The sequence below is a fragment of the Athene cunicularia genome, assembly GCF_003259725.1.
Source record: "Athene cunicularia isolate RWA chromosome 5 unlocalized genomic scaffold, athCun1 chr5_part1, whole genome shotgun sequence".
NCBI classification, from domain to species: Eukaryota; Metazoa; Chordata; class Aves; order Strigiformes; family Strigidae; genus Athene; species Athene cunicularia.
Genome location: NW_020799101.1, coordinates 3,789,520 through 3,815,252, shown reverse-complemented (window position 1 = coordinate 3,815,252; position 25,733 = coordinate 3,789,520). Strand labels below are relative to the sequence as shown.

Sequence of the window (25,733 nt, the reverse complement as noted above, 5' to 3'; positions counted from 1 at the left end):
GGCCAGCACCCTGAACCACAAGCTTGTTTTATTTCACATCCTTAGCTGGATGTCAGGTCTGATCACTGTGCTACTGGGAAGCCTCAAGAGAAAACCACCTGGTAGAGGAAGCAAGTGAACGACAGTTCCTTCCATCAGAAGCACGGTTTGGTTTTAAGAAACCTGAACACTGTCTTTCAGAACTGAAACAATCAAATTTGTGAAAACAGCCCACAAAGAATCATTTCATCTTCTTCTCACAAGAGAAGAGGTTTGGTAAAGTGGAGGACAACAACTTCCCATTAACATCTGTGTTTTCAAAACTGAAAAATGATGGCTATAATATTAGAATTGTGTAATGCTGGATTTCAGTCCAGGTCAAAGTCCAACTCCAGTCACGATGATAACCTACTGATGCTAAAAGTCACCAGCTCCAACAGCAAGTGGCATTTCACTTACACAGAAAGAGGTATATGAATGGTAATGACACTGAATACTCTGGACTGGGTGGCAAAATGAGGTGACCACAACCCGAGAGGAGGCGGCCGGGCGGCGGCCGGCCCCGCTATGAGGTGGTGCGGGAGCTGGGCGCCGAGGAGGTGCGCTGGTTTTACCGGGAGGACCGGAAAACCTGGAAGCCCTTCATCGGTTACGACTCGCTACGGATCGAGTTGGCCTACCGCTCCCTCGGACCCGGTGAGCCCCGGGAGGGCGAGGCGGCGGCGGTGGAGCCGGTGTGTGTGCGGAGCGGGCTCTACGAGGTGGATGTGGTCAACGCCGAGAGCTACCCCGTCTACTGGAACCGTGAGTGCGGGGACCGGAGGGGAAAGGGGGGGGCCCTTCCCCTCCCGTGGGGACCGGGGGGTCCCGATGGCCTCGCACTGAGACCGTGGGGGGCACCCGGGGAGCGGCTGGGCTGCCCCTCGCCTCCCGCTCTCCCCGGTAAGAGACGGTGGGATCCCCCGAGTAGCCATTCCAGCGCACCCCCGTAGGGAACGGGGAGTCGGAGCACTCTCCGGCACACCAAGGGGCCAGGGCACCCCGCTTGCTGGCCTCAGGGATGAGGGGTACAGGAGAACCCCTCTCCCTGGAGAACGTCACCCAGCTTCGCACAGACCAGAGCGAGGAGGGACTGGGAATTTCTCCTCCAAGTCTCAGGGACACGGTGGGGATGGATGGACGGGGGACGCGGCGCTGGGCATCCCAACCCTCCCAGGCAAACTCAGAGGGGAAGCAGGGTGAGCATCCCTCAGCCCTCGAGAGAGGGGGGCACCCCCAAAAGGATGGGAGGCTCTGGGCACCCCTCGTCCCCATGCAGGGTCACGGGTGAGGGGTGTACTGGGCACCTCTTGAGCCCCTTCCAGCTGCAAAGGGAACTGGGAGTCTTGCCTCGCCCCGCTGTGCACATGCACCTGCAGGAGACGGGGATCCGAGCACAGAGACACGGGAAAGGGAGCTCTTGTTTCTTGACGTGTGTGGAAGAAATTGGGAGGGAAGGTGACTGAGAACCTTCTTGCTTATGCTTCCTTTTCCTGAAACAAAGGGTGAGTGAGTGAGGGTGGGTATGTGCCTTCAGCACTCCCTCCCCTCAAGATGCTCACCCTTCCTTCGGAAGGAGCAGGGTAGAAACAGCAATTTGTTGGTCCGCTGCCTCTGGGCTTCAGGCATGGTTCTGATCCCTCTGTAGTAAGGAATGATGGAAGAAAGGGCTCATGCCTGGCTTCCTGTCTGCAACCCTAGTCCTTTTCCCTTGGAAAATGATGGTATTGTGCTTCCTTATCACTTGTCTGCTGGGAAGGGGGCATGAAATGGGACTTTGCCTCCTTTCCTTTGGCGAGGATGCAACAGGCTCCTCAGATACACACACAGTCTTCCTTATTCTTCCAAGAGAGGGGAATTTGCTTCACCCTCTCAACTTCATTGCTCACTTTGTATCCCCAAGGACTTGCTTTCCAACTGCATTCCTTCAAGAACAAGGGCAATGTTACGGAGTAGAGTGAGAGGCGTGGAGTAGCTGAGCAATAGACACTGTCCTGGCATGGACTTTGGAGAGGGGCAGGCAGGTTTCTCGTCTCTCTGCGTATTTTTGAGACCCAGGTGGGAGTTACAGAAAAACAGCAGAACTCCTTCAGATATAAAACCGAGAGCTTTTGCTTGTTTCCCCTCTTCTTTATCAGCATCTTTACAGGAGGGAAATCCATAAATGACAATACCAGGTGGTACAATTCACTTGTAGTGTGACAATTTTGCCTTTCAAATCATTGCCCCAGCAGGCAGACAGTGAGCTTGAGGAGTGAGCAGAGATCTCGGTTCATGCATATTTTGAGTTAGAGGAGCCTGGGCACAGCTCCTTGAGCAGAAAGTGGAGGTGGCTGTTGCTGTCACCACCCTGAAGCCCCTGCATCTGCCACAGAGTTACTGGAAAGAGAAGATGCAGCTCATCCAAGGGATTAGGAAACGGCTGCCATCCCTCTTGTAACTGTGCCACGGGCAGAGACGGGGACAAACGAACAGAGCTGTCAGGTGAGGCAGTTAATGGGAGCAAGAGGCTGTACTCGTCAGCAGCTTAAAGGTTTAATTTCTTGACCCTGTGTCTTGTCCATTTTGGAAGCTGATGCAGGCTCATTAAGCCTGAGGAGCAGATGTTTCAAATGACAGCATACACTCTGCAGAGACGGTTTCTGATGCTTGAAGGAGATTCCCAGAGGTTAACACCAGAAGCTGTGCTAGGCAGGGGAGAAATAAACTCACGGTCCTGAGAAGGCTAACGGCAGGGATGCGTTTTAGTCCTCAGAAAGCTGATTAAGGAGAGCGCTCAAGTCTTTTCTTATTAGCAAGTCCACTCCTTCATAAGACTGAGATAAACTTCTGGTGTTTCAAGGCTCTGTCAGTGTCTTCTGGTCTCACTCCTTCACTTGCACATTTCCTTGCCTCAGTTCCCTGTGTACCTGCGCCTTTGCCTTCCTCCCATCCTTTCCTCCCAGCTGCTGCATCCAGACCCAAGAAAACAGCAAGATCAGATCCCAAGGATTCAGTCTCATCTGTGCTTTTGAAGGCCTAGGTGTAGCTGTTATTCCCAAATTATTCCCGTTTGATAATGTGCATATAATTTTGGACCCAAAGTCTAGCTACTACGTTAAGTTTGCCATAGTGTGGGAGGGAGCTGGTGGTGGCAAACAAAATCTCACACGAGCAAAGCTCATGAGTAAGGAAGGAGAATCTTGCTCTCTGATCCCACGAGCTTGAAGTTTAATGAGTACAACTGACTTAAATATTCTGAGGTACAGGTTAAAGAGTACAGAAACTGCTATCCAGTTTTGCTGATTCACAGTTTCAGTTCAGAGCAAAGGTCAAAAGCTTTTATCTTTGTTGTTCTAGCCCGTTTTGTTGTTCTGTTTCATGTATGTGCTGTATTTCGGGGAAGGCTGCTATCTCACAGCTACAACACTGAGCATGCTGACAGTTCTTCAGCTATTGTGGCATCTTAATGACAGGGGAATGTTGATTATAGCTTGGCGTGTGCTGGAATATCTTTTCACTCCACATCTTCAGACATCTTAAGCTCATCACAGGATTCGTTTGTAATATCAGAAGTATCAGACTGAGTTACCATTTGAGCAGATTAATTACTGAGAATTTTATCCTTACCTTGTGACCTCTGGGACTTATTTAATTAGTACTGTAGAACTAGCGAAGACAGCACAAGTGGATGAATAGTATTACTGTAGGCTTCCAGAGAAGTAAGTTGGAGTTGGGATGCTGCTTCTATTCTGTGGACATAACAACAAGAAATATCTTAGACGTGGATCTTCTGTTTGAATCTTCTTAGGTTATACAGCCCTTTTCTGCCCTCCCAGTGGGAGGGCTGTTTTACAACCATTTTTCTATAGATATTCCTCAGCCTAGTTTTCAAAGTCCTGGATGAGTCTGTAAAATGTACAGCCTGGGGACTACTGGGTGACTCTCCTGTTCCTTGGCTTGTGAGTTTGTCCAGTGTGACTGTTGCCCTATCTAGTATTTGATTTTCTCTTGCTTTTTGATGGTTATATTGTCAAGTTGCCTGTATTTAGTTCTTGCAGTGTTTTCTTATAACACTTTTCCACATAGTTGTCTTCGTCCCAGCATGTTCTCCAGTTTCAATTCTGACTGTGTTTGTGGGACACTCATCACCTTGGGTGATGTCTTGCAACGGTAGTTTTTAAAATGGAAGTAGGGCTTTTGTAAAATTCGGTGGCATGTCGAGACAGAAGCAACAACAAAAATGTGTATTTCTACAGCCATTTGGGGAGTCCGTGGAGCATTGTCTTTTAGGGAAGTGTAAAATATCCTACTCCTGCCCACAGATGTGGTAAGGACTTTTTTGATTTGTTTTCTTTTTAACATGTATGTTTTTGTACCTCGTAGTAGTCTGTTAGGTAAAAAACCTCTTGTATTAAAAAAAAAATTGTTCCCTAGGACTGTCTTTGAGTGAAGATGTAACAATAGCTTCTGCTGTACTAATATAACAGATACTTTTGTGACCTTAGCCTGGGAATACCTGTGAGTACAGAGTGAATCACGGAGTCTTAATTTTAAAAATTGTATGCTCAGGCTGGAATTGGGCAGCTTTTAAAATCTTTTTAAATCTTTTTCAGCCGCCTTTAAGCTGGGACTGAAAGAAGTATCCAAGACCCTATATTTTCTTTTGTAAGCCCTCTGAGGTGCTTTGTAAACTGGAAGAAGAGGCAGCCATGAGCACTTGGCGAAAAGCCTTTGCAGGTTGAGCTTTTGTGAAATGAGACCTGAATGCCAGGGCAGAGTATCTGCCCTCTGAATTTAGAGCTGGTCAAGATTATTGAGAAGTCTTGGAGTATGGTAGTTGATGCTTGGCACCAGATGGTTACATAAGGCTATTTTTTTAGTGGATTTTTTTTTTCATCATGTGCTTATTTTGGTGTAGCAGGTAGACGTTAGCAGTAAGATACAAAGCCTTTTGTACCTCAGCCACTGGTGGTTCTTTGGGCTGCACCATCAAGAGGAAAAATCAACATTTCAGAGCAGGAAGGTTCTTCTCTGCAGACTGCTTTGTGTGGGAGTGTTGAGTGCTTGTGCCTTCCCTAGAGCTGGCAGCATAAATTTGTATGTTGACACTGGCAACTTTAAACCTGAGGCCTCACTAGACCTCTTGCCTGGCTGCTTGTATCAGTGACGGATATTTCTTCTGAGACTGCATCTTTAGTTTATGGGTTTTGTTTTGCATTCTGAAACAAAAATAGTATGAAAATAGATTCATGAGGCAAGATGAAAAGGAAGGGTTTGGACTCAAGAGTTTATCAGTATGTTTGTGGCTTGCATCTGTTTCAGTCTGTTCTCGGCAGCAGAACACGGTTTTAGTTGCTTTACAGCGTACTTAGAACATTGCTTTTGGTGTGTTGGACAGTCTTTGAACTTGGTTGATAGAATTTCCTCTATGAAAAAGACCTTTTGATCAAAGGCTGAATTCCTGAATACTGTTTTCTTGCTTTTCTCTCTGAGTATGTTAATTATTTATAAATAAAATACTGATAGTTTACATGGCGAGGTAAAGTGATAACTTTTGCTACTCAAAATATTTCCTGGGTTTTACTTTTTTTCCTTCTGTTCTTACCATACCACCACCCTTCCAAAAGTGTTTTATAGCTTAGTTTTGGCCAGCTCCTTGCTGACCAGAAAGCCTAATACACATAGATAAACAATTTTTAGATTTGCAGTGCTCTGTATATTAAATCACAAATTACATTTGTACGTATGTTCTGTTTATGTTCTCCAGTTACCTTTCCTTCTTTCAGTAGAGAGAACCTGTGACAGTTAGGATGTTTTCACTAGAACAGTTAGATGTCTGCACTTTGCTTGGATGTGTCTTTGAGGGCAAGTTTCTTCTGTGTCCTCTGCTCTTACGTTTGTGATTTACAAGCATTATTTAAGTAAAATGAATCTGTTGTCTTACTCCTGTAAATGATACCAGGATCACAGACCTGCTCTCCGGCAGATAGTGTCAGCTACAGCAGAGTAGCTAAGGATGGGCTTGGTTTAGCAAGTTGTGCTTGCCCTTCTATGTGGGAAGAAGGCAGACATAGAAGAAGAAAGATCTACTTCTGCTGGATGTGGTCAACAGGGAAGAAGGCAGACATGCAGAGAGCACTTGAGTTCCAAGTTGTGGGTGATGGGGTGTTAATCTGCTGTAACTGAGAAAGCAGAAAATGTTTGGGGGATGAGAAGGATCAGGAGTTCTGTTCTGACTGAATTCAGGCTTGAATACTGATTCAGCTGTGGCGATATCAAAGAAATAGGATGGGGTTTAATTTGGAGTTGAGAGGGCTAGATTAAAGATAGATGGTAGGTGAATTTCTGCATGTGTGTGTGTGAGGGGGGGAGATGATGTGTAGGGAAAAAATGATACTGAAGTCAAAGAGAGACCTTGGGCAGAGCTCCTCTTTGCCCACAGAGGAGCGAGAGAGGAATCTGGAAGAGCTAACACTGTGTAAGATAGTAAGGAGAAGGACTAGGTGAAAGAAAAGTTTGCAGAAGAGCAAGTATTCAATGAACAGCTCTGTCAGTGGTATCTGTAAGGTTGAAAAAAGTGAAGCAGTGGTTTTGAGTGTTGGCTGAAGAACACCAGTGTGGTATGATCTGTTTGAGTGGGCTGCAAGTAGCTGAGGCCATACTAGAGCATGCCTGGTGTGGAACTGGAGAGGAGAAGCTCCAGAGATGTTGTAAAGAAGTGTAAAGATGTTGTAAAGAGAATGGTTGGAGAGCGCTGGAATGGAGGGAGTATGAGGTGCAAGTGGGCAGTGATATTGAAGATGAAACGAACTAAAATCATGCTGGTTTTCAGGGGGAAAAACACTGTAGGGTTTAAAAAATTGAAGGGAAAAGGGAAATCTGGGGATGAAAGTGTTGGAAAATCTGGAGTTGGGGCGGAGTAGACAGAAAAAGGAGGTGGGGTTAGGAGGAGAGTGCAGAAAATATCCTTGAAGAGTAGAAAGAAGGAATTGAGAGCAAAGGTTGGTGTACACTTGAATATCTTCATCTTGTTCAGTAGTCTGAGGTATGCACAGGAAAAATCTGGCTTTCTTTTTTAAAAAAAGATACTCCTGTATAGGAGCCTACTTGCTCAAGCTGTACGTACGTGATCATTGCTGCTTGGCGTTGGGGAGAGCTCGCTAACAAAGACCGATTGACGCGAGCACACACGCTGAGCCCAGGGTGCGATTGTGCAAAAATCCCGTGACTTTCAATGGGATTTGAGCACATGCTTACCTTTTAGGAGCTACTCACATGGTTGTCATGTGGCACAGTCATTCTTTTGTGGGTCAGTTTAGCTTTTTGCCTAATGAGGTTTCAAAAACCACAAGTTTTTCTGGGTGAGAAAAGAGCTGATAAGGGACTAGCTCCTACAGCTTACTGACTCCGGCAGCAAACAGTGGTGGAAGTGCTTCACTTCAGAGTACTAGTGTTGAAATTTGGCAAACTCTTTTAATTGATAAGAATTCAATAAAAATAAAGCTCTAAAAACTGTAGCCCTGTTTCATGTTTCAGCAGTCCAAGGTTTTTTGATGAGTGTTTTCAGCTTATTAACACAGGTGGTAAGGGGAGCTTTAGGCTTTTTCCCTGGACCATTGGGTTCAGGTCTATATAAAGTGAAATTGTAGAGATGTTAAACTATCTTAAACCCTAAAAATCCTTGAAAAACATGATACGCACTGTATTTTGGGGTGATGCATAACAATTGAGAGAAGAGATGACTTTGAGGGCATTCCTCCTGTGTTTTGACATTTGAACCAGCCCCAAAGTCATTACTGTTTTGGATGGCTCAGTTCATAGCATAAACCGATTAAAAATGGTTCAGGGAAAAACAGTTACAAGCCGTTGCTTGAGTATTTCAGGCAGTCTTGGTAAAACAGAGGCGAATTTTGGATTTGCAGTGGAGCAAAGTGCATGTTCCTCCCTCGCTGCATCTAACACCGAAGCAAACGCGGAGGCTCGTGTGTGTAGCTGCTCTGCAGATCAGAGTCTGGAAGGAAAATCCCATCTACACCAATCAGATTGCTTAGCCTCTGTGAAACTCAAAAGTAACTTGCACGTGTCATTTTGAAATCGCTTCAATAAAGCAATTTAGAATTATTTGTTGGACCAGCAAAATAATATCCTTTACTGCTCAGTGAATCAAATCTTTTTTCGTCTCAGACACTGAACAAAAAATAGGAGTCTGGCTTTGTAAAGTCACGTAGCTCTGTTAAGTTTTCGGAGGCCAGGATTTCAGCTTTGAACTCCTATTCAGGTTACGTTATTACTTTTGAAAGAGCAGAACAGATTGCGTGTGTTTGTGGTTAAACAAAGGGAGGTAGCCTGGGCTGTGATTAAATGAGGATTTTAATTTATTTCAAAGTCAGTAACCTGCTCTATTCTGAAATAGTATGTTAGAAGTAGCTAGAAAGGTGTAGAAGGTTAAGCTATTAAAAAAAGTCAAAAAGTCTGTTATGTTACCTAGCAAACTTGAAATGATGACTTTTTGGGCTATTTTATTATAACATCTGTTTAATCATCTGTCACGCATGATCATGTCACAGTAAAATGTAGGGATCTTCAATCTCACCATCAGTTTCTGTAACCATCCATTCTCACAACAAACTTCCTCTGCTCATGAGGGTTTTTTTCTTCCTTTTTTTCCCTCCTTATGAGACTCTACAAACCCAGCCATGAGGGAAACTAAGTAAGAGGAAGAGATCTCGTCCCGCAAGTTGCACTCCTGTGCATTTGCATCGGCAAAAACAGAATCTGCAAATCGTTATTGCTCTGGGGGCAGCAGTGGCCGTGGCTGCTGGGTGGCTAGGAGGCACGATGATGCCAAGGTCAAGTAATACCTGTCCTTATGCTTAAGCGTTTGCTCTCATGAAAAGTCTTACGGGCTGTGCAGGAGTTAATATAGCCCAAATCTAATTTTAGGCCTGATACAGTAGGAATGGATAGCAAATTTTTCAAAGTTGCCAATAGTACCGTTGATGTTATTCTGGAATAAATTTATTTCAGTGGCTGTTGCCAACATTCAGGTTTTTGTGAGTATTACAATTGCTGGGAGTGCTGTGCTCCAAGACACATGACATGCAGCACTTTCAGCAGGCCTTTGTGGAGAGAGGAGGGGAAAAAAAAAATGAAAAGAAAAAGACCATTTTGTCTGGGTGATTTTTTTTTTTTCTCTTGGTAAATGTGTGGGCACTTAATTATTTAAATACTTTTCAGCCTGAGATGTCACATATGGTAGCCTCAGTTACCTTGAGTTTGTGCAGATGTTATCCTCACGCACTGCAAATTGTTTGCAACTGTAGTAATAAAGCAGCAAAATTTAAGGAACAGAAGTTACTACTCTGTAAAGCAGGGATCTGAAATTACTATACTGAAAAGCATCTCGAGCTGACTGCATTTTATGAGCTCGTGTTTCTTGCCCAACCTACTGGTTTTGGGTTTGGAAAGCTGGGAAATTAGGATTGCCAATTTTCGGCAAAACGCAAGCTTTAATTTAATTTTCTGAGCCTTTGATTATCATAGTAAACTTTTAGATCTCATTCGTGGGTAACTTCTTACAGCTGTCTTGAGACTGATGACTGAGTGGTGCCAGGAGTGCCTTCGCTTTGCCATCGAGCCATCGGAACAGGATGTCGGCTTCAAAGCAATGAAACAAAAGTTTCTTAATCTTGCTCTCTTACAATTTTATTCTGTCTGTCTTCTAGGTTACATGCTAGCTGGTGTTGGTATTTCCAAACCAGACCTCCTTTTGTACGTGTTTAAGCTCTCTTTCTTAACCTTTAGTTACTAGCTTTGTAACATCTTATTTTTGCAACAGATTCCTGGTTCTGAATCAAGTAAGGTGAAAAAAAAAAGGTTATGTGAACCACCGTTTGAGCTGTGCAATATAAATTTAGGTATACGCCGTTCTGACCAGTGTGGTGGCAGCAAACAAATGGTAGCATTGAGGTACTAGTACAAGAAGAAAAACGAAGACAAATTCTTCATTTCAAATTCTGTGCGGTTATTACTTTTCATACTGCGTTTTGATGGATTACGTAGCTTTTTCATGCAATTTATATTGGATGTGATCACACAGTTTTAAGTTCTTCACTAAAAAGGAGTTGCTGGGGCATACATAGATAAATTACTGCACGGGTGTACTATAGGTTGCATATAGTTTTTATTTTTAAATAATTTTTATTCTTTGGAAGATTTAAGCGATTGTCATAATGCAAATAGTTCATGTTGTTGTCCCTTCACATCATTAATTACAGCACTTGTATTCTTTTATTCTTTGGATTTTCAGGAAAAAAGCCTATTTTGTGTAAAATTAAATCTTTTGGTTTAATCTAGATCACTTAAGCAATTTTCCTCTAAAAGTGGTAAAATATGTATGACTAATTAAAGTGCCTTTCATAAGCTTGTAATCCCTGCCATTCAGGTTTATTTAGAAATTCTTGTATAAATAAACAATGCAAGTGTATAATCGGCCAAATATATCGGTGTCTTTCAGTTTGAAGCACTGCCAACTGCGGATTATATGGCGTAAGATTTAAGACAGCAAAGAAATCATGGCAAATCCTTTCCTAGGAATCAAGATCGTAGGAACAATGATAAATAACGCTTCATGTTATAAATTTGGAATGCTGCATTGGCAAAACCAAAAGTTAAACTACAGCATGATACAAATATCTGTGTGTTTAATTCTTCCATAAAACAAAACTAATGGAATGAAGATTTCTAAAATAATCTGAATATCCAAGACACAAGGTGGATAGGAGTGAGTGAAACTGGTGCTCACATGGCATTTTTTTGTTCATCAGCTTTTAGTGGTGATATACTGTAATAGCTTGCATCAAGTTCTCTGGGTGAATCACAGAGAAACCTTTAAATGACAGCACCTGTGCAAGGTTAAACAGAGGAATTGTGTTCATGGAGATGTGCCTTTACTTGTTCCCTCAGTCAACAGATTATACTGAAAAATCTCCTCTCGGGTTGTGGTCACCTCATTTTGCCACCCAGTCCAGAGTATTCAGTGTCATTACCATTCATATACCTCTTTCTGTGTAAGTGAAATGCCACTTGCTGTTGGAGCTGGTGACTTTTAGCATCAGTAGGTTATCATCGTGACTGGAGTTGGACTTTGACCTGGACTGAAATCCAGCATTACACAATTCTAATATTATAGCCATCATTTTTCAGTTTTGAAAACACAGATGTTAATGGGAAGTTGTTGTCCTCCACTTTACCAAACCTCTTCTCTTGTGAGAAGAAGATGAAATGATTCTTTGTGGGCTGTTTTCACAAATTTGATTGTTTCAGTTCTGAAAGACAGTGTTCAGGTTTCTTAAAACCAAACCGTGCTTCTGATGGAAGGAACTGTCGTTCACTTGCTTCCTCTACCAGGTGGTTTTCTCTTGAGGCTTCCCAGTAGCACAGTGATCAGACCTGACATCCAGCTAAGGATGTGAAATAAAACAAGCTTGTGGTTCAGGGTGCTGGCCTGCAGCTGAAAGGAGGGGATTGGAGGAAAAAAAAAAAAAAAGGCAGCAACTCCTGGGCCCCCATAAATTCCCACTGAGGGGAACAGAATTGCCTCAGTCAGGTTTTAAAGCCCGAGTCTGAAAATTAAGCTCCATAATAGTCTGTCTTTGGATCTGAAAGTGATTTATATTTCCATATAAATGCCCTTTCCAGAGCCATATATATCAGTTTATTCTCAAACTAAACTGTCCTGTAAAGGTTTTACAATAAAATTTTTCTTATTTCAAACATGCCAATTTTTTTCCTGGCTGAGCCTTTCTGGAAAAGGCATTGCCTATCTTCTGTTTTGGAGTTGCTGTTGAGTGCTACAGTCTGCTCTTGTTAAAAAACACTATGAGAAGGTTTCTTTCAGGCAGAAGGAGCTTGGAAATGTTTATTTTAATGGTTTATGTTTAGAATTTTAGAAATCTGTAGGTGGAAATTCCCATGAGAAACTTAAAGCCCTTCAAAACTGAAAAAGAAGTGTGTTGTATTAATTCAGTTTGGAGTACAAAATAGTATTCATCTGATTATTTTAAAAAAAAAATATTCAATGAATGGAGCCTCGTCGAAATGCTTAGTCAAGAATTAAGGAATTGCTTACAGATTTTCCCAGTAAGGATTAATATCTGGCGCAGTCGTGTCATTGCTTCCGCAACAATGAAATCCTTTATTTACGCTCACATTTATGTGCTTTTCTTTTTTTCCTACAGACAGTGCTTTGTTTGTAAGGGTAGCCTCACTGGATCTGTGTATATTAGCTCTTCTGAAAAATGCAGATATCAACAGGTGTAAGATGGAGGGAAATAGAGCAGAAGTTAAGACAAGTGCATGGTGAGAGGCTACTCTATGTGGTGACAACTGACACTGCTGTGGTTAACTTTAGTTTCAAGAAAACTACTTCTTTCATTGACATTTCACATCCTTGTTGATGGGATGTAGACACCAAAGTTAGTTTGGATTTTCATAGGCATTTTTTTATGTCATTTGTACTAACTTCTGCAGTTACGATGAAAACCACTTCAGGTGTATACTAGTGTCCATGGGCATGAGCAGTAGTGGCGTATCTGTAACGGAGGGCAGTGCAGAGACTTCTGACCTGCCATCGAGCTCGGTGGGATGGGCTCCGCGGGGCAGATGGGGCCTCTCGTGACCTGAGCTAACAGAGCAGTGTGGCCAGGCTAAAAACCTCTGCCCTTGGCTGGGTCACCTCACCCAGCTGCATTTGTACTGGTCTGGTGATAGATCAGATAGATCCCTTCCCTTGCTCAGTAACTCTGAAATCTCCATGCTCTCTGTTGTTTGTTTGGTTTTTACTTAATTTTTGTTTCCAGTTTCTTTCCATCTATTGTTTCTTTTCCAAGCTGTCCTCACCAGCTTTTATCCCACCTTTCAGGTAGGAACAGATCTTTGAGTAGTCAAACCTATTTTTTTTCCCCCCCCATCTCTTTTTTTGAGCCTCTTCTTTCATGCTTGAGTTCTTAGCTGCTTTGGAGAGCTCATGTGGTTAGTGTGCACGCACCCATGAGACGTTTGCATTTGGCCGAGTCTCTCTACACATACATATACAGCAACACGCACTAGTGTGCACTGGAGGTCTGGAGTCTCAACAGACCTATATCTGTGCTGGTCCCGTGAGCCTGGAGGTTGGGCTCTTACAGGCCTGTGGAGCACAGGCACACATGTTCCAGATGTAGGGGGAGAAATTCTGAGCTGTGCTACAATGGATGTTATTGTCCTGTCTTGCTTGCAGGGATGGGTATAAGGGAGGATTCTTCCCCCCTGCAGCCCCAGTAAGTTAGGACAGCAAGTGCAGTTCGATGAAGAGGAAGCACCAGGATATATTTTTCATAAACTTCTCTTTTGTCATATGGATAGCAAATGCTGAGCAACCAGCTTCCTCGTCTGGAGTGCTGAAACTGAAACTAGAATGACAGCGACTGAAAACAACCCTTGGTGAAAGACTGATTGTAATTAAAAAAACCCACTTTCATCTTTAAAATCATCCACTATGCTAACTGTTGTGTAGTTTGGGTTACTGTAAGTCCCAAAGGAAACAAGGGTCTGTGCAGTCAGGGTAAGCATAAATGGTTTTGTATCTCCTCCTCATTCTGCACCTTCTTGATAACTTTGAAACCAATGCTTATTATCAGTCAAATTTTAGAGAGGAGAATGAGTCTCACAAAGTTCCTAATTTTTTGAAAATTCAAAGCCACTGGGTAGAGAGGAATATATCTCATTACAGCTGGACTGTTGTTTGAACTTAACCCTTAATAAATTTTACAGACTCTGCATCTTTCTGTCCATCTCTCACATCCTCTCACACACTCTGAAAATTTGTCCTCATTAGCTCAGTTTGCAGATTAACACTACTTCTGTTACTAATTTCAGCCCTATGAGAAGAGGTGGGGGGGTTTCTCAAGGCATTTGTGGTTACCTTGTTAGGGGTTCCAGCAGCAGAAGCATAAATTTTCATCAAAACACCAAACAGAATTCCCTTTCCCTCTTATCTGCTGTCAGTTTGTGCTTTAGTTGCATTAAAAAAAAAAAATCATCTCTTGTTTGACTTTTAGAAACGGAAAAGATCCCTGTAATGCGTGGACAGTGGTTTATTGATGGGACATGGCAACCTCTGGAAGAGGAAGAAAGTAACTTAATAGAACAGGAGCATCTCAACCGCTTCAGAGGCCAGCAGCTGCAAGAGAGCTTTGATATGGAAGTATCAAAACCTGTTGATGGAAAGGAAGGTAAGGTTGTTTAGATCGCTGTTTTTATAGTACATTCTCTAAACAGTTGGGGTCTGCTTTTCTTATGTAAGAACGTGATCTGTAATGGTTTTCCATCCTACATAGGGGGAGCATTGTTATAGGCATCAGTTTGCTCTCCCCTTTTTCAGTGCATCTTGATGTTGGAGGATTTCCTGCTGCAGCACATTTAATGAACACTGTAAAAATTACATTCATGGATAAGCTTCTTGTTCCCATTTTGCTTCATGTTTCATATCTTTTAATTGTGTTTGGAATCTTAACATCAAACCGAAATCTCCTGATGGGACAAAAAGATTTCAGTGTCCAAATACAAACTGGCTATTAGCTCTCTGGCCAGCATTCCTAATTCTGCCCTAAAGGAGAGTATCAGTTTTACAGATCACATTTCATTTTCCATTCTTGTTAAGTCTGTGAATTTATTAGAGTAGTTTTCAGCTATAGTAAATCTTGGGCGTTCATTTTATTACAGAAGACCTTCTATTTTAATGACCGGGCTGAGGACATTGAGTGTCTTCCTGGGCCTCTTGGTCAAATACATTTAACAGTTCTAAGAATAGCCTTCTGAAATTACTGATCTATTATTTAATGTACACAATTGTTGTGGTTTAACCCCAGCTGGCAACTAAGCATCACACACTAAGCACCTGCTTTCTCACTCCCACACACACACACACCCCCCCTGCAGTGGGATAGGAGAGAAAATTGGAAAAAAAAAAAAACCAAACTCATGGGTTGAGATAAAGATGGTTTAATAGGACAGAAAAGGAAGAAAAGAATAATAATGGTGGTAGTAGTAATAATAATAATAAAAGAATTAGAATATACAAAACAAGTGATGCACAACACAGTTGTTCACCACTTGCTGACTGATGCCCAGGCAGTTCCTGAGCAGTGTCCCCCAGCCAGTTTTTCCCCCCAATTTATGTACTGAGCATGACATCATGTGGTCTGGGATATCTCTTTAGCCAGTTTGGGTCAGCTGTCCTGGCTGTGTCCCCTTCCAACTTCTTGTGTCCCCCAGCCTCCTTGTTGGCAGAGCAGGAGAAGCTGAAAAGTTCTTGACGTAGTATAAACTCTACTTAGAAACAACTAAAGCCATCAGTGTGTTATCAACATTATTCCCATACTAAATTCAAAACACAACACTATACCAGCTACTAAGAAGAAAATTAGCTCTGTCCCAAACAAAAGCAGGACAACAGTTGAATTCATTGCTCAGGGTAAGTATAACATAGAGAAAGTTCAGTATTTTTGGCCTTCACTCTTCATTTCAGTTTGTTGGTTGTCGTTTGGTGAACAATCTACAAACCAAGAGCTGAAAGTACAGAGGCCTCGCAATGTATTTTAGTAGGGTTTTGATTGTGTTATTCTTTATAAAGCAACTTTATTTTTAAGCTCTTTCAACCACAACTTTGTACAAAGCTCTTACAGAGTGCAGGAATAGCTGTGCTTTGGCCATGAGCATGGAGGAGTTCTTATGTATGAACTACATGACAACACAAGTAAAAGCTTGTTGATAAACTGAAAGCAAGGCAGTATTAAGGCTACTTCTGTAATTACTGTAAGGAAAGCCATATTATTATTTGTTGACTTAGATTTTTCAACAGTACAGAGAGTGGTTAAGTTTCTAACTCCTCACAAAGCTAGCAGGGACTCAGTGAATATTTTTTTCTATCTGTACCACTTTAAAAGATCTTTTCCTCTAGCCAAGCCTGCAGTACAGTCTTCTAGTTTAACAGCTCTGTCAGGTAGGTGCATAAAATGGTGCAATCCATGAGCCACAGCGCTGTTCCAGTACATCTGCCCTTTCAAAAGGCACTTTTACCTGTATTTCTGTGTGTTTGTACTGATTTATTGTTCCAGTGTACTGGTACAACACTCAGCTTAGTACAGTTGTACCCCCACTGGGAGTGCAGTGCCATTTGTGGTAGGGTAGTGTGCTTTTACATGGAAAGCCTGTCTGTGTGGCTGCTGAGTGCTTCCAGCCTTTGGTAGCTTCACTCCTGATGGAAGGAAGGAAGGATGGCTTCAGCTGTACTTGGATTCTCCTCACTGAGTAAGAAAGGGACTGCTTTATCTTTTTTGTTTGTTTGTTTGTTTCCCCAGAAGTCTGGTTTGTGGAGCAGAAATTTTCAGATTTGAGGTAGGAGAGATTGGAGAGAGTGGTAAGAAAGATATAATCCCTGATATTTATGACAACATGAAAGATCAGAAAAAGAAACTTCAAATTCAGACACCAGTGCCTTTTCTAAAATCAAATTTAATACCCAAAGCAAAACAAACAAAAAAACCCCTCCAAGCTGTGTATGCAGGCACTTCAAAATGGAATACATGTCAAGTCAACAAAAACTTCCAATAGATTATTTTTTTTGTAGTAATAGGAGAGTTGCAGGAAAATTATAGCTAACAGTAAGTGTAAAAAGTGGTTTTGTCATTATAATGTGCCTCTCAATGCATCTCTGATCAGCTGGCATCCACGACTGCCATCTGCACGTGGCACTGGGAGAAGCTTTATAACTTGCATTATTGCTGGTGAAGTAAACATAATTAGTTGGAGAAGAGCTGAATTCAGTTTATATGTTTCTTAAATGCTATAATTAGTTGTAATTGCATCCTGTATGAAACACTTTGAATCCCATCAAGGTTTATAGGTAACTGTTATTTAAAACTAGTGAAAGTTAGAACAGATCTGTAAATATCATTGAGTGATAAAGTGACTATTCACAATGCTGTCATAAAGTGTTGTAAATGATGAAAAACTAGCCATCTCCTCTAATTCCTCAGCAAAATTAAGATGATCTGCTGTAACAGTAATTAAACATCATTACTGTCTTATATGAACATGTCAGTTTGCATCCTGAATGATGAAAAACTAGCTTGTCAACAAGCATCTTGTTCATATGCAGTAGGCAAACCTGTTGGCTCTTGATTTGACCCCAGCCGTGCTCTGAATGGTGGCAGTAGGCTGAAGAGTTAGGAGCACTTTGCTGCTCCTGGTCTGGGTAATTTTCTCTTCTTCAGCCTGCTAACTCTGGAGCAACATACGATATCCTGGAACTGAGTACCCAAGACTCAGTTGAGAATTTGTTTGCAATTTAATCCATCATCTTTATTTTATTGTCCTCTGAAATATTTTTGTGAAGAAAACTGAATTGTGAGCAAGTTTATTAAGCGTTCACCACCATCGGCTTTTGAGCAGCCTGCCCAGTGGGTTGCTGGCGATGGAATCACCCCATTTCAGCACAAAGCAAGTGGTGCTGCTGCCCCTCAGCACACGGAGCCATCCCTACAGACCAGTCTGTTTCTGCAGAAGCTGGCAGTGAGCTCTCTGCACATTGCCTGTGAAAGGTAACTGCTCAGCATGCAGTGCCCCTCTTCCTTCCTCAGTATTTTTACTTTTGGGACACACATTAGAAGGGTACCCTGAAGACTAAAAATACAATTTCCCACTCCATTGATTTGATTTATTAATTCAGCTCCTGGACTGCAGCATGTTAACAAGGAAATAACTAGTCTTTAAGCAGGGCTTTTGTTTGTTATAGGATGTTGAGGAATAATTGCCCCGTTATTAAACTCTTAACCCAAGCCAACCTTCCTCCAAAAGTGCAAAATGTTTCAGAATAGGAGTCTCCAACGTGTGGCCTCTAAGTAGCATGATGCCCATGCACAGGAAGCTGTAAATGCTGAAGGTAACAGAAAGAATATGACAGTCTTTAGGTGAACAGTGTCTCACGTTCTGTTTTCCATGGGGTGACCTGGAGACCACTGCTTCCATGGGAGATCCCTCTGCTGAGCAAACTGTAGTGACATCTTGATGTTCATCCTTACAAAGTATTGAATTTTATACCTTGCAAAATGAGCTGCATTTATGGTGCCTGATGTCACTGACTCCTCTTGGTGGCTGATCCCCTTCAGTGGGCTGCTGGTCTCAGCAGTGGCATGACTCTCTTGGGTAAATTATTTGCTATGGCAGAATGCAGAAATGAGGCACTTTATTTCTTAGGACTGTCCGAGCAGGTTGATGTGACCTTTAGATTTGCTGTATCCACTTGACCTGGATTTGCCTCCAAGAAGGTTATGCTTTGTAGGAGTTCACAGACATGGTTCACAGGTACCAGAGCTCTATCTGCTCCTTGTAGAAGTTGGTCAGATTTCCAAGATTTCTGGAGGGATACTTGGTTCTGAATGTGTTGGCATCTGTAACACCTGTAAAAGGCCAGCTGTCCTAACTGGAGATCTCTGAAGTGCAGCATCCATAGGAGGTGTTGGCATGTGGCAGCCGACTCCCCGGACCACTGCAGGTCATGTCTGCATGTCGGGGAGGGATGCTGCAGGCATGAGTGTCTCTCTCCATCCACTCTGCAGGGAGCTCTGCCCCCCGAGGTGCTAAAGCCAGGCTGGGGGAATGCTGCTGAAGTCCTGGTGCAAGCAAATGCTGCCGGGGCATCACCCATCTCCTCCATAGCTTGACTGCACTCTGTTTCACATCTCATCACCCCAGAGGCTGCTTTGATCCCAGCCAAATTCCACGTACCTTTTTCAGTTTAAATAGTTCCTTTTATTGTTGATAGATACAGGAAAGGACATTGCTATTCTGTCTTTTAAGACAGAGTAATTGGTATGGCTACAGAAAGAAATCACACTTCAGATGACGAATTAAGGGTTTGGCTGCGTTTTTGTGAAACCAAATGTCTGCAGCCTGCGTTTGAGTTAATGTAAATCACCACTTTGCACAAATGCAAATCTGCATATTGGCAGATTCAAGAAGGCATCTTTTGGCTTGTTACTGCATAAAGTAATTTTATATTAATTTTTCTGAGCAAAATGAGTCATTACATTGTCATTTTATAGTTGTATTGAGGAGTAGAGCTTGGTGTTTGCTATTCAAGTCTGTGCTAAAACCAGTCAACTATGATGACGCCTTAAACCCCTCGATGAGATGCTGCACTGCTGTAACAGTATATGTGGGCTTCCAGATCTGATTTGTTGTTCTGCCACTCTCTTGATAGGTAGACAACATTGGGGCTTTTTTGGGCCCTCAAATTCATTTGTCCGGTACTTGTTTTTTTTCATCCAGGTAACACTAGGCTTTTTTGTATATTGGCTTTGCTCTCCTTTTTAAGAACAATTAATTCTTCAAACTTAACAGAGAAATTAATATTAACAACAAGATGTAAGATGATGTTTTGATCTAAATTCTTAGGTTCAAAATTTTAAATATTTGATACAAATTTCAACCCTTAAAATGTGGAAATATCCTGGGTGTTTATTTGGTCACACTGAGAATGGGTTAGATCTCTGTACCTTTGTGCAGAAATACTGACCGTTCTTGTATTGCATATACCCAGTGATTACACTTGAATGTATTACTACTGTAAAATAATTCTATAAATATTTCTGAGGAAAAACTAGATTATATAACATGTTCGGTGAAGCAATATTTCGACTGAAACCCTTTTGAAGGCAATACAAAAAGGATATCGTAATACCTTTTTAGCGGTTAGTAAGCTTAAGACTTACAGAATAACGTAAAATTTAGCAGCTGCTTTTTATGCATACTTAGTGACTTCAGGACCTATCTAACGTGTCAGAGGAGCAGTGTTCTCAGGAGATTTCAATAAAATCAAGGCCCTTGTGAAAACTGGACTATGAACTCTGATTGTAGCAGGTTCTTAAGGGTTCCCAGACTAGACATTTTGCAAACGGTATTTAACCACAGTAAAGGCAGTGATGCTCAGACCAAGAACTTATTGGCGAAGGGTCAAAGTTGCTACTTCAGTGTTGCATTTTCTCTTTTGCTCTGTGATGAGAGCCCACATGTCCCTTGCTGTGGTTTCCTGGAGCGCAGAGGAGCTGTTAGCAGGTGCAGGGAGGCAGTCAAGGATGGACGAGCAGCTTTTGTAGCACAGTCCAACTTTGGAGCTGGAGGTTCAATCAGTAGGACCCACAGCTGTCTGGTTTGTGGTAAACCCACCACTTCTTGCCTTCTGTACAGCGGCAAGGGTGCCACCCAGCAGGGCAGGAGCAGCGAGCGCTCAGCGTGCTCCTGGGGAGGAAGCAGCAGGTGATAGTTCCCACTGCTAGCGTGAGGGCTAGTTCTCATTCTTCCATTCAAGACCACAGAGCAGTAGTTCAAAGGGTACATCATAAAGTGGTCCCCAGTATAAATAATATCCTCTAACAGCTTTAACATTTGTTATCTCTGCCTTAAGAATAATTGGCTAGCTGTTACTATCATAACTACAGTTGAATACCTGTCATCTGTTGCTCCATCATCGTTTTCGGGTATATTCATTTAATTAGGACGAAGTGAAGCTGAAAGCTTTAATATATGTGATAATAAGATAGGAATAGACATAGTTCATTCTGCTTGCACAGAGAGATGCTCAAACTTCAGCTGGAAATCTCCTGTGCAACCTGATTCAAACTTAAAATTGGGTTTGACTTAAAAGTTGATCCTGCTTTGTGTAGAGGATTGGAGCAGATGAACCCCAGCAGTCCCTTTGGCAAAAATTAATTCTGTGGCCAAGTCTATGATTCTGTGATAGACAAGAAATGTAGAAAAAAAGATACTGAGAGTCAGAATTGGAATTAATTTTTTTAATGCATTGATTTTGAAACTGCAGAAATTTATTGTTTTTTCTTATGGCTTTTCAGTGCATGGCTAGATGCCACAAAACTTTAAAAGCTGCATTTGGAATAGTTTATTTCTTTTCCCTTAAATTTCAAATAAAATTTTCTCTGTTTGTAAACTTATATTAACAATGAATTTTTGTCACAGCTGGCTATGTTAACCTTTAGATGGGAAAGTCGTATTCATAGAATGAGAGTCGGGCAGATCAGAAGGGATCTCTGGAGATGGTCTAGTCCAACCTTCCCACTCAAAGCTGTGGAGTCAACAGGAGCAGGTTTAGGATGCTTCCAGTGGGGGGTTGAGTATCTCCAACAATCTCTGCAGCCTCCCTGGGCAGTCTGTTCCAGTGTCTGACCATCCTCACCGTGAAAAACATTTCTTTGTATACATTCCTTGAATCTCCTGTGTATATTCTTCTTGAGTGTTGTGTTGCCACAATCAGTACAATATTCTGCAGATTAAATTATTCCAACAAGTCCCAAGTGCAATGGCTATGAGCATAATTTTCCTCTCCTCTAGAAAAGTGATATGCAACAGGATTGTCATTCACTTGCATCTGTATTAAGGCATCTGCTGACAGAGCTGTTAGCTGGGGGTGTGACTGGGCATGATCCTGGACCAGTATCACTGTGGCAGTCAAAGCCCTTGACACCAGCATGGAGTATCACTCACTTGTGCTGGCATAAGTTACTGGATCACAGAGTTTTAACTACTCCTGGTGTTTGCAAGGGAGGATGGCATTGGGTTGCATTTCTCCCCACTCTCCAACGGGCTGATTGATTAATCACAGTTTAATGACTGTGGATTCAGAAGCCAGGTTGGAGAGTCTTGACTCCTCATTGAATTTAAACACTCTCTCTTGACTATATCATGTTTTGGAAGCTAAACTATTTTGAAATTAAGACTTTCTGTGTGAGTTGAGGGCCCACAGAGCTGTAACACGGGAGATGTAGATTTGTAGGACTTCACTTTCAGCCTTGCTCAGGAACCCCTGAAAAAGCATAAGAGGTATCCATCCATCCTAAGAGTTAACAGTGGCTACAAGCCTCCTCTTGTGTAATGGCAAGAGCACGTTCTTCCTGCTCACATAACTTCACCCGCTCCTTAGCCTCAGCTTTCACTTACCTTAAAGTATTTCTGCCATAATCACACAGCACAGGTATGTAAATACCTGAAAAAGAATCTTCTGGATTGCCGCGCGATATTTCAATATTGTCAGGAGGAGTGAAATAAGTTGATTCAAAGTCTAGTAAAAGTTATGGACTTGCCTTAGCATCAGGGGGAAGCTCAGCAGCAAAGCGTCGCATTTCACTGGGGATGCCAACTTTGAGGACTTACAGAACAGGGTAACAGTAGGATATTTTGTCAAATCTTTTAATAATCCTCTTACAGTCTTTGAGGAAAATAATAGAGCTATGCTTAAAATTGGGGGGCGGGGTTGTTTTTTTGTTGTTGTTTTGTGGTTTTTTGTTTTTTTTCAAATGTTTAGCATATACTTAAGAAGAGTTACTGTGTTCTACACTATACAAATAACAGCATTTATGGTTTTGTACATGTAAATGCAAAGGCATTTGGTGAGTATCATTACTCTGTGTTCCAGCTGTCTTTTACTCATGCCTTTAGCTTTGTTGTGATGTCATAATTGTTTACGAAGAGTAATGAAATTAAATTTGGCTAATATAACCTGACACTTTTGCTACAAAACCAGGGTTTTTAAGTGTACGTATACTTTTTCAGAAAATGTGCCAACTTTTTTTTTTCTTCTAAAAATGGTAATGCTAATGAAAAAAACTACACCCCTTTTAAAAATTTTACTTTGAAGCTCAGTGTTTTTACTTTTAGTTCTCTACTACCTCCCTCCCTTCTCCCTTCCTTCTTTGTTCAAATGGAGAGGATATAAGGAGAAATCAGATGCTGCATGTCTTAAGCGAAAGCATTCCCAAGGTACAGTAATTGTAGATTTCTTTTTTTTGTAGTACTCCTGGCTTAGGAAGTTTTAAATTCTAGTTTGCTTATATCAGTTAATGTGATAGATTTACATGCTTCAATTTGAGCTGTATTCATGCCATTTCCTTCAAAAGGGAAGGAAAAAGTATAAATCGCAGAAGAAAAGTAGATGCTAAGTGTCATGCAGTAATCCTTATTATAATTGTGACTGTGATGAAAACTGTAAACATTTGGGTTTTACACTCTTTATATGTGGTTTGGCTTTTTCAATAAGCTAAACCCAACATTTTTAGAATCACAGCAGGCCTTGTATAAGATAATTTATGTCAGAGAAGGAATGGAGTGTTTATACCAGATAATGTTTTGCCACTTTTTTGGGGTAATGCATGCATCTTTAATTTTATCTTGTAAATTATTTTCACTGCAGCTTTTGTATGAGTACTGGAATGAAATGAGACTTTGGATGTATGATATAACAAGGGGAGGCTGTATAGAATATGTGATAAAAGCTGCTGTGTTGCAGAAAACAACTTTGAACTTTGCAGCAGCTGATGTTGTGCAAATTTGTTTCAGAAAGTGGGAGTAGAACTTACAGGAACCATTAATGATTGCAGAAAGCTCAAAAGTACTTGTCACTGGTCTTTCTCTGCCCATCGTTAAAGCCAGTAGTGATTAAACTTTTGCTCACTTCAGTGACTGTGGAAGTAGACTTCTGAAAACTGCACCCTTGATTTAACATGTAAATGCACATGGTAGGTTTAGAGCTATTCTTGTCACATACCATATATTCTTCTAGCTCCTGGGGCTATTGTAAAGTATGAGAATTTATTCTGTCGTACATAAATGTTTGCCTTTTGACTTCCTTTGATTATATTTTTCTATAATTGGGTCCAAATGAAAATGCCTGAAATCAAAATATTTAATAGTAAACTTCTTCCTGCCTCGTCTCACCCATGGACCTCAAGGTGAATAAAAGTAACTGCTGTCTTGAGCAGTAAAAAAGGACTTCAACCTTTTGTGACTGATTTTGAAATCACTTTGTGTATTTTTTTTTTCTCCAAATCATGTTCAGTTGTGGTAATTAATGTGCTTGAATTAAAAAAAATTAAAAGTAAGTGCTTATGTAACTCACAATGACATTGATGAATTGAGAGGTGATGAAGTGCAATATAAAAATGACAGCAATGTGAAACAGCCCTTTTAAATGGCTTTGCATTTGTCTTTTAATGTCTTTTAAATGACTAAGAAAAGCTTTTAAAATCTACAGCTGTACCTCAGGTTTACATACCAGAACTTAAGAACGAACACTAGTGGTCAAATTATGCTCTCAGCTACCTGTATGATGTGTCAGGCTTTTGTGCGGAAACTACTGCTTACTGATTGCAAGGTAGATTAATTTAAAAATCCATGAAAAAAAAAAAAAAAAGAATGAGGGCAGAAAAGATTTTCAGGCAGTATTTATACTTCTCTGGTCTTTAGCCCTGACTGGAATGACAGTGCCTTTGTGGAGGTAATATCAGCTTTTAGCACTTCAAAGCTGCTTTTCTCTAGATTGATTTTTGACTTGAGCATAGCATGAGTCTGGTAGAAGAGAATCAGCCCATGCATTTGGTCTTGGCAGGTGGATGAAAGCATCAAGCAAAAAAAAACCAACAGGTGCTTAAAAGGTATTTAATTTTGAACTGTTGGCCCCGTGAAATGCCGTGTTCAAGCACCTGCCTGTCTGCACTTGGTGCTGTAGGTGTTCAGCTCCTCAAGCCCTTGAGCTGGGAGGATGTGTTCAATACATGCAGTGTGCACGTTCCCAACTTCTCCATTTTGTGCTATGAGCAGAAAAAATAGTGTAGGCTTTCTGCTCCTCCATTATTCTCCAGTTATTTTTGACTCAAGATGAGTTTTTGCAGTCTAATTGAGATCAGGTTCTTCAAGGCTTTAGGAATATATATTCTATATTTTACATTTACTACTTGATTTTTTTCATATTTAAACTTTAGAGGGATTTTTTCCATCTGTGTTCATCTATCTTGGTGAACCTGGAGGTTTGTGTGAATAGTAACCATTGATTTCTTCAGCTGAAAGGAGTCCTTGCCTGATCCCTCTCACTCCCCCTGTGCTTTTCTCCTTGTTTTTGCACGGTTTGCTCACTGCTGTCTCATGTCAGGCAGTCTCCTGTGTACAGTGGGGTTGTCCCTTCTGCGTATCATATTCTAGGTGTCTATCATAGTTGGTATTCCTGCAGAATGTTTTGTTTCTGGCTACAAAGGAAACCAAACCTTGGTCTCATTTCCATGATCTTGGCCTTCAATCCCAAACTAGAAAACTGAGCAGTGAGCAGAATATTTTCTGCTACTGGGGAAGATGCACCTACAAGAGATGCCTGCTGAGAAAGCTGTGCACATTTTCCGTATCAGAGAAGTGGTTCATGTGAAAACAAAGCTGCAAGAAGCCGGGTCCAGGGGGAGATTCCTGTCCCGTGGTTTTAGAGAGACCCTTCATAATCTGTGCCTGACATTCAGAGATGCCGTAGCCACAGTCAGGTCTCGGTGAAGCTCAGCAGCATCCTAGCCTGGTGCCCTGGAGAGAATCTGCAAATGAGGAAAGCGTGCTTCTGAAGGACCCGGAAGGCAGAGGAATGAACACAAAGAGCATTCCCCTGTTCCATACCCGCTGCCTAGTCTGAATTCTGCGACTTGGCTCCCTCAGCCGCGCTACGACATGCCTTGGTGACTTCCTGACACTCTGTGATATCTCTTAGTAGGAAAAGCTCCTGAGCTGTCAGTTTGACCACCTCTGCAGCATGCAGGAGGTTTATAGGACAGTTACCATTTGTTCTGCAAAGAGAGTGTAAATCATTTTAT

The 25,733-nt window shown here is 41.8% G+C and overlaps 1 protein-coding gene across 1 annotated transcript in view; it reads left to right on the top strand.

Annotated features, from left to right (window-relative positions):
- Positions 1-515: 515 nt before the first annotated feature.
- The window catches only part of DDHD1 (DDHD domain containing 1), a 67,367-nt gene continuing 42,149 nt past the window's right edge, over positions 516-25,733 (top strand). Inside the window, exons 1-2 of the mRNA XM_026850017.1 lie at positions 516-783; positions 14,100-14,273. Of these exons, the coding sequence (XP_026705818.1) occupies positions 14,120-14,273 (154 nt within the window). The 5' untranslated portion in view covers positions 516-783; positions 14,100-14,119. The remainder of the gene's footprint in view (positions 784-14,099; positions 14,274-25,733) is intronic.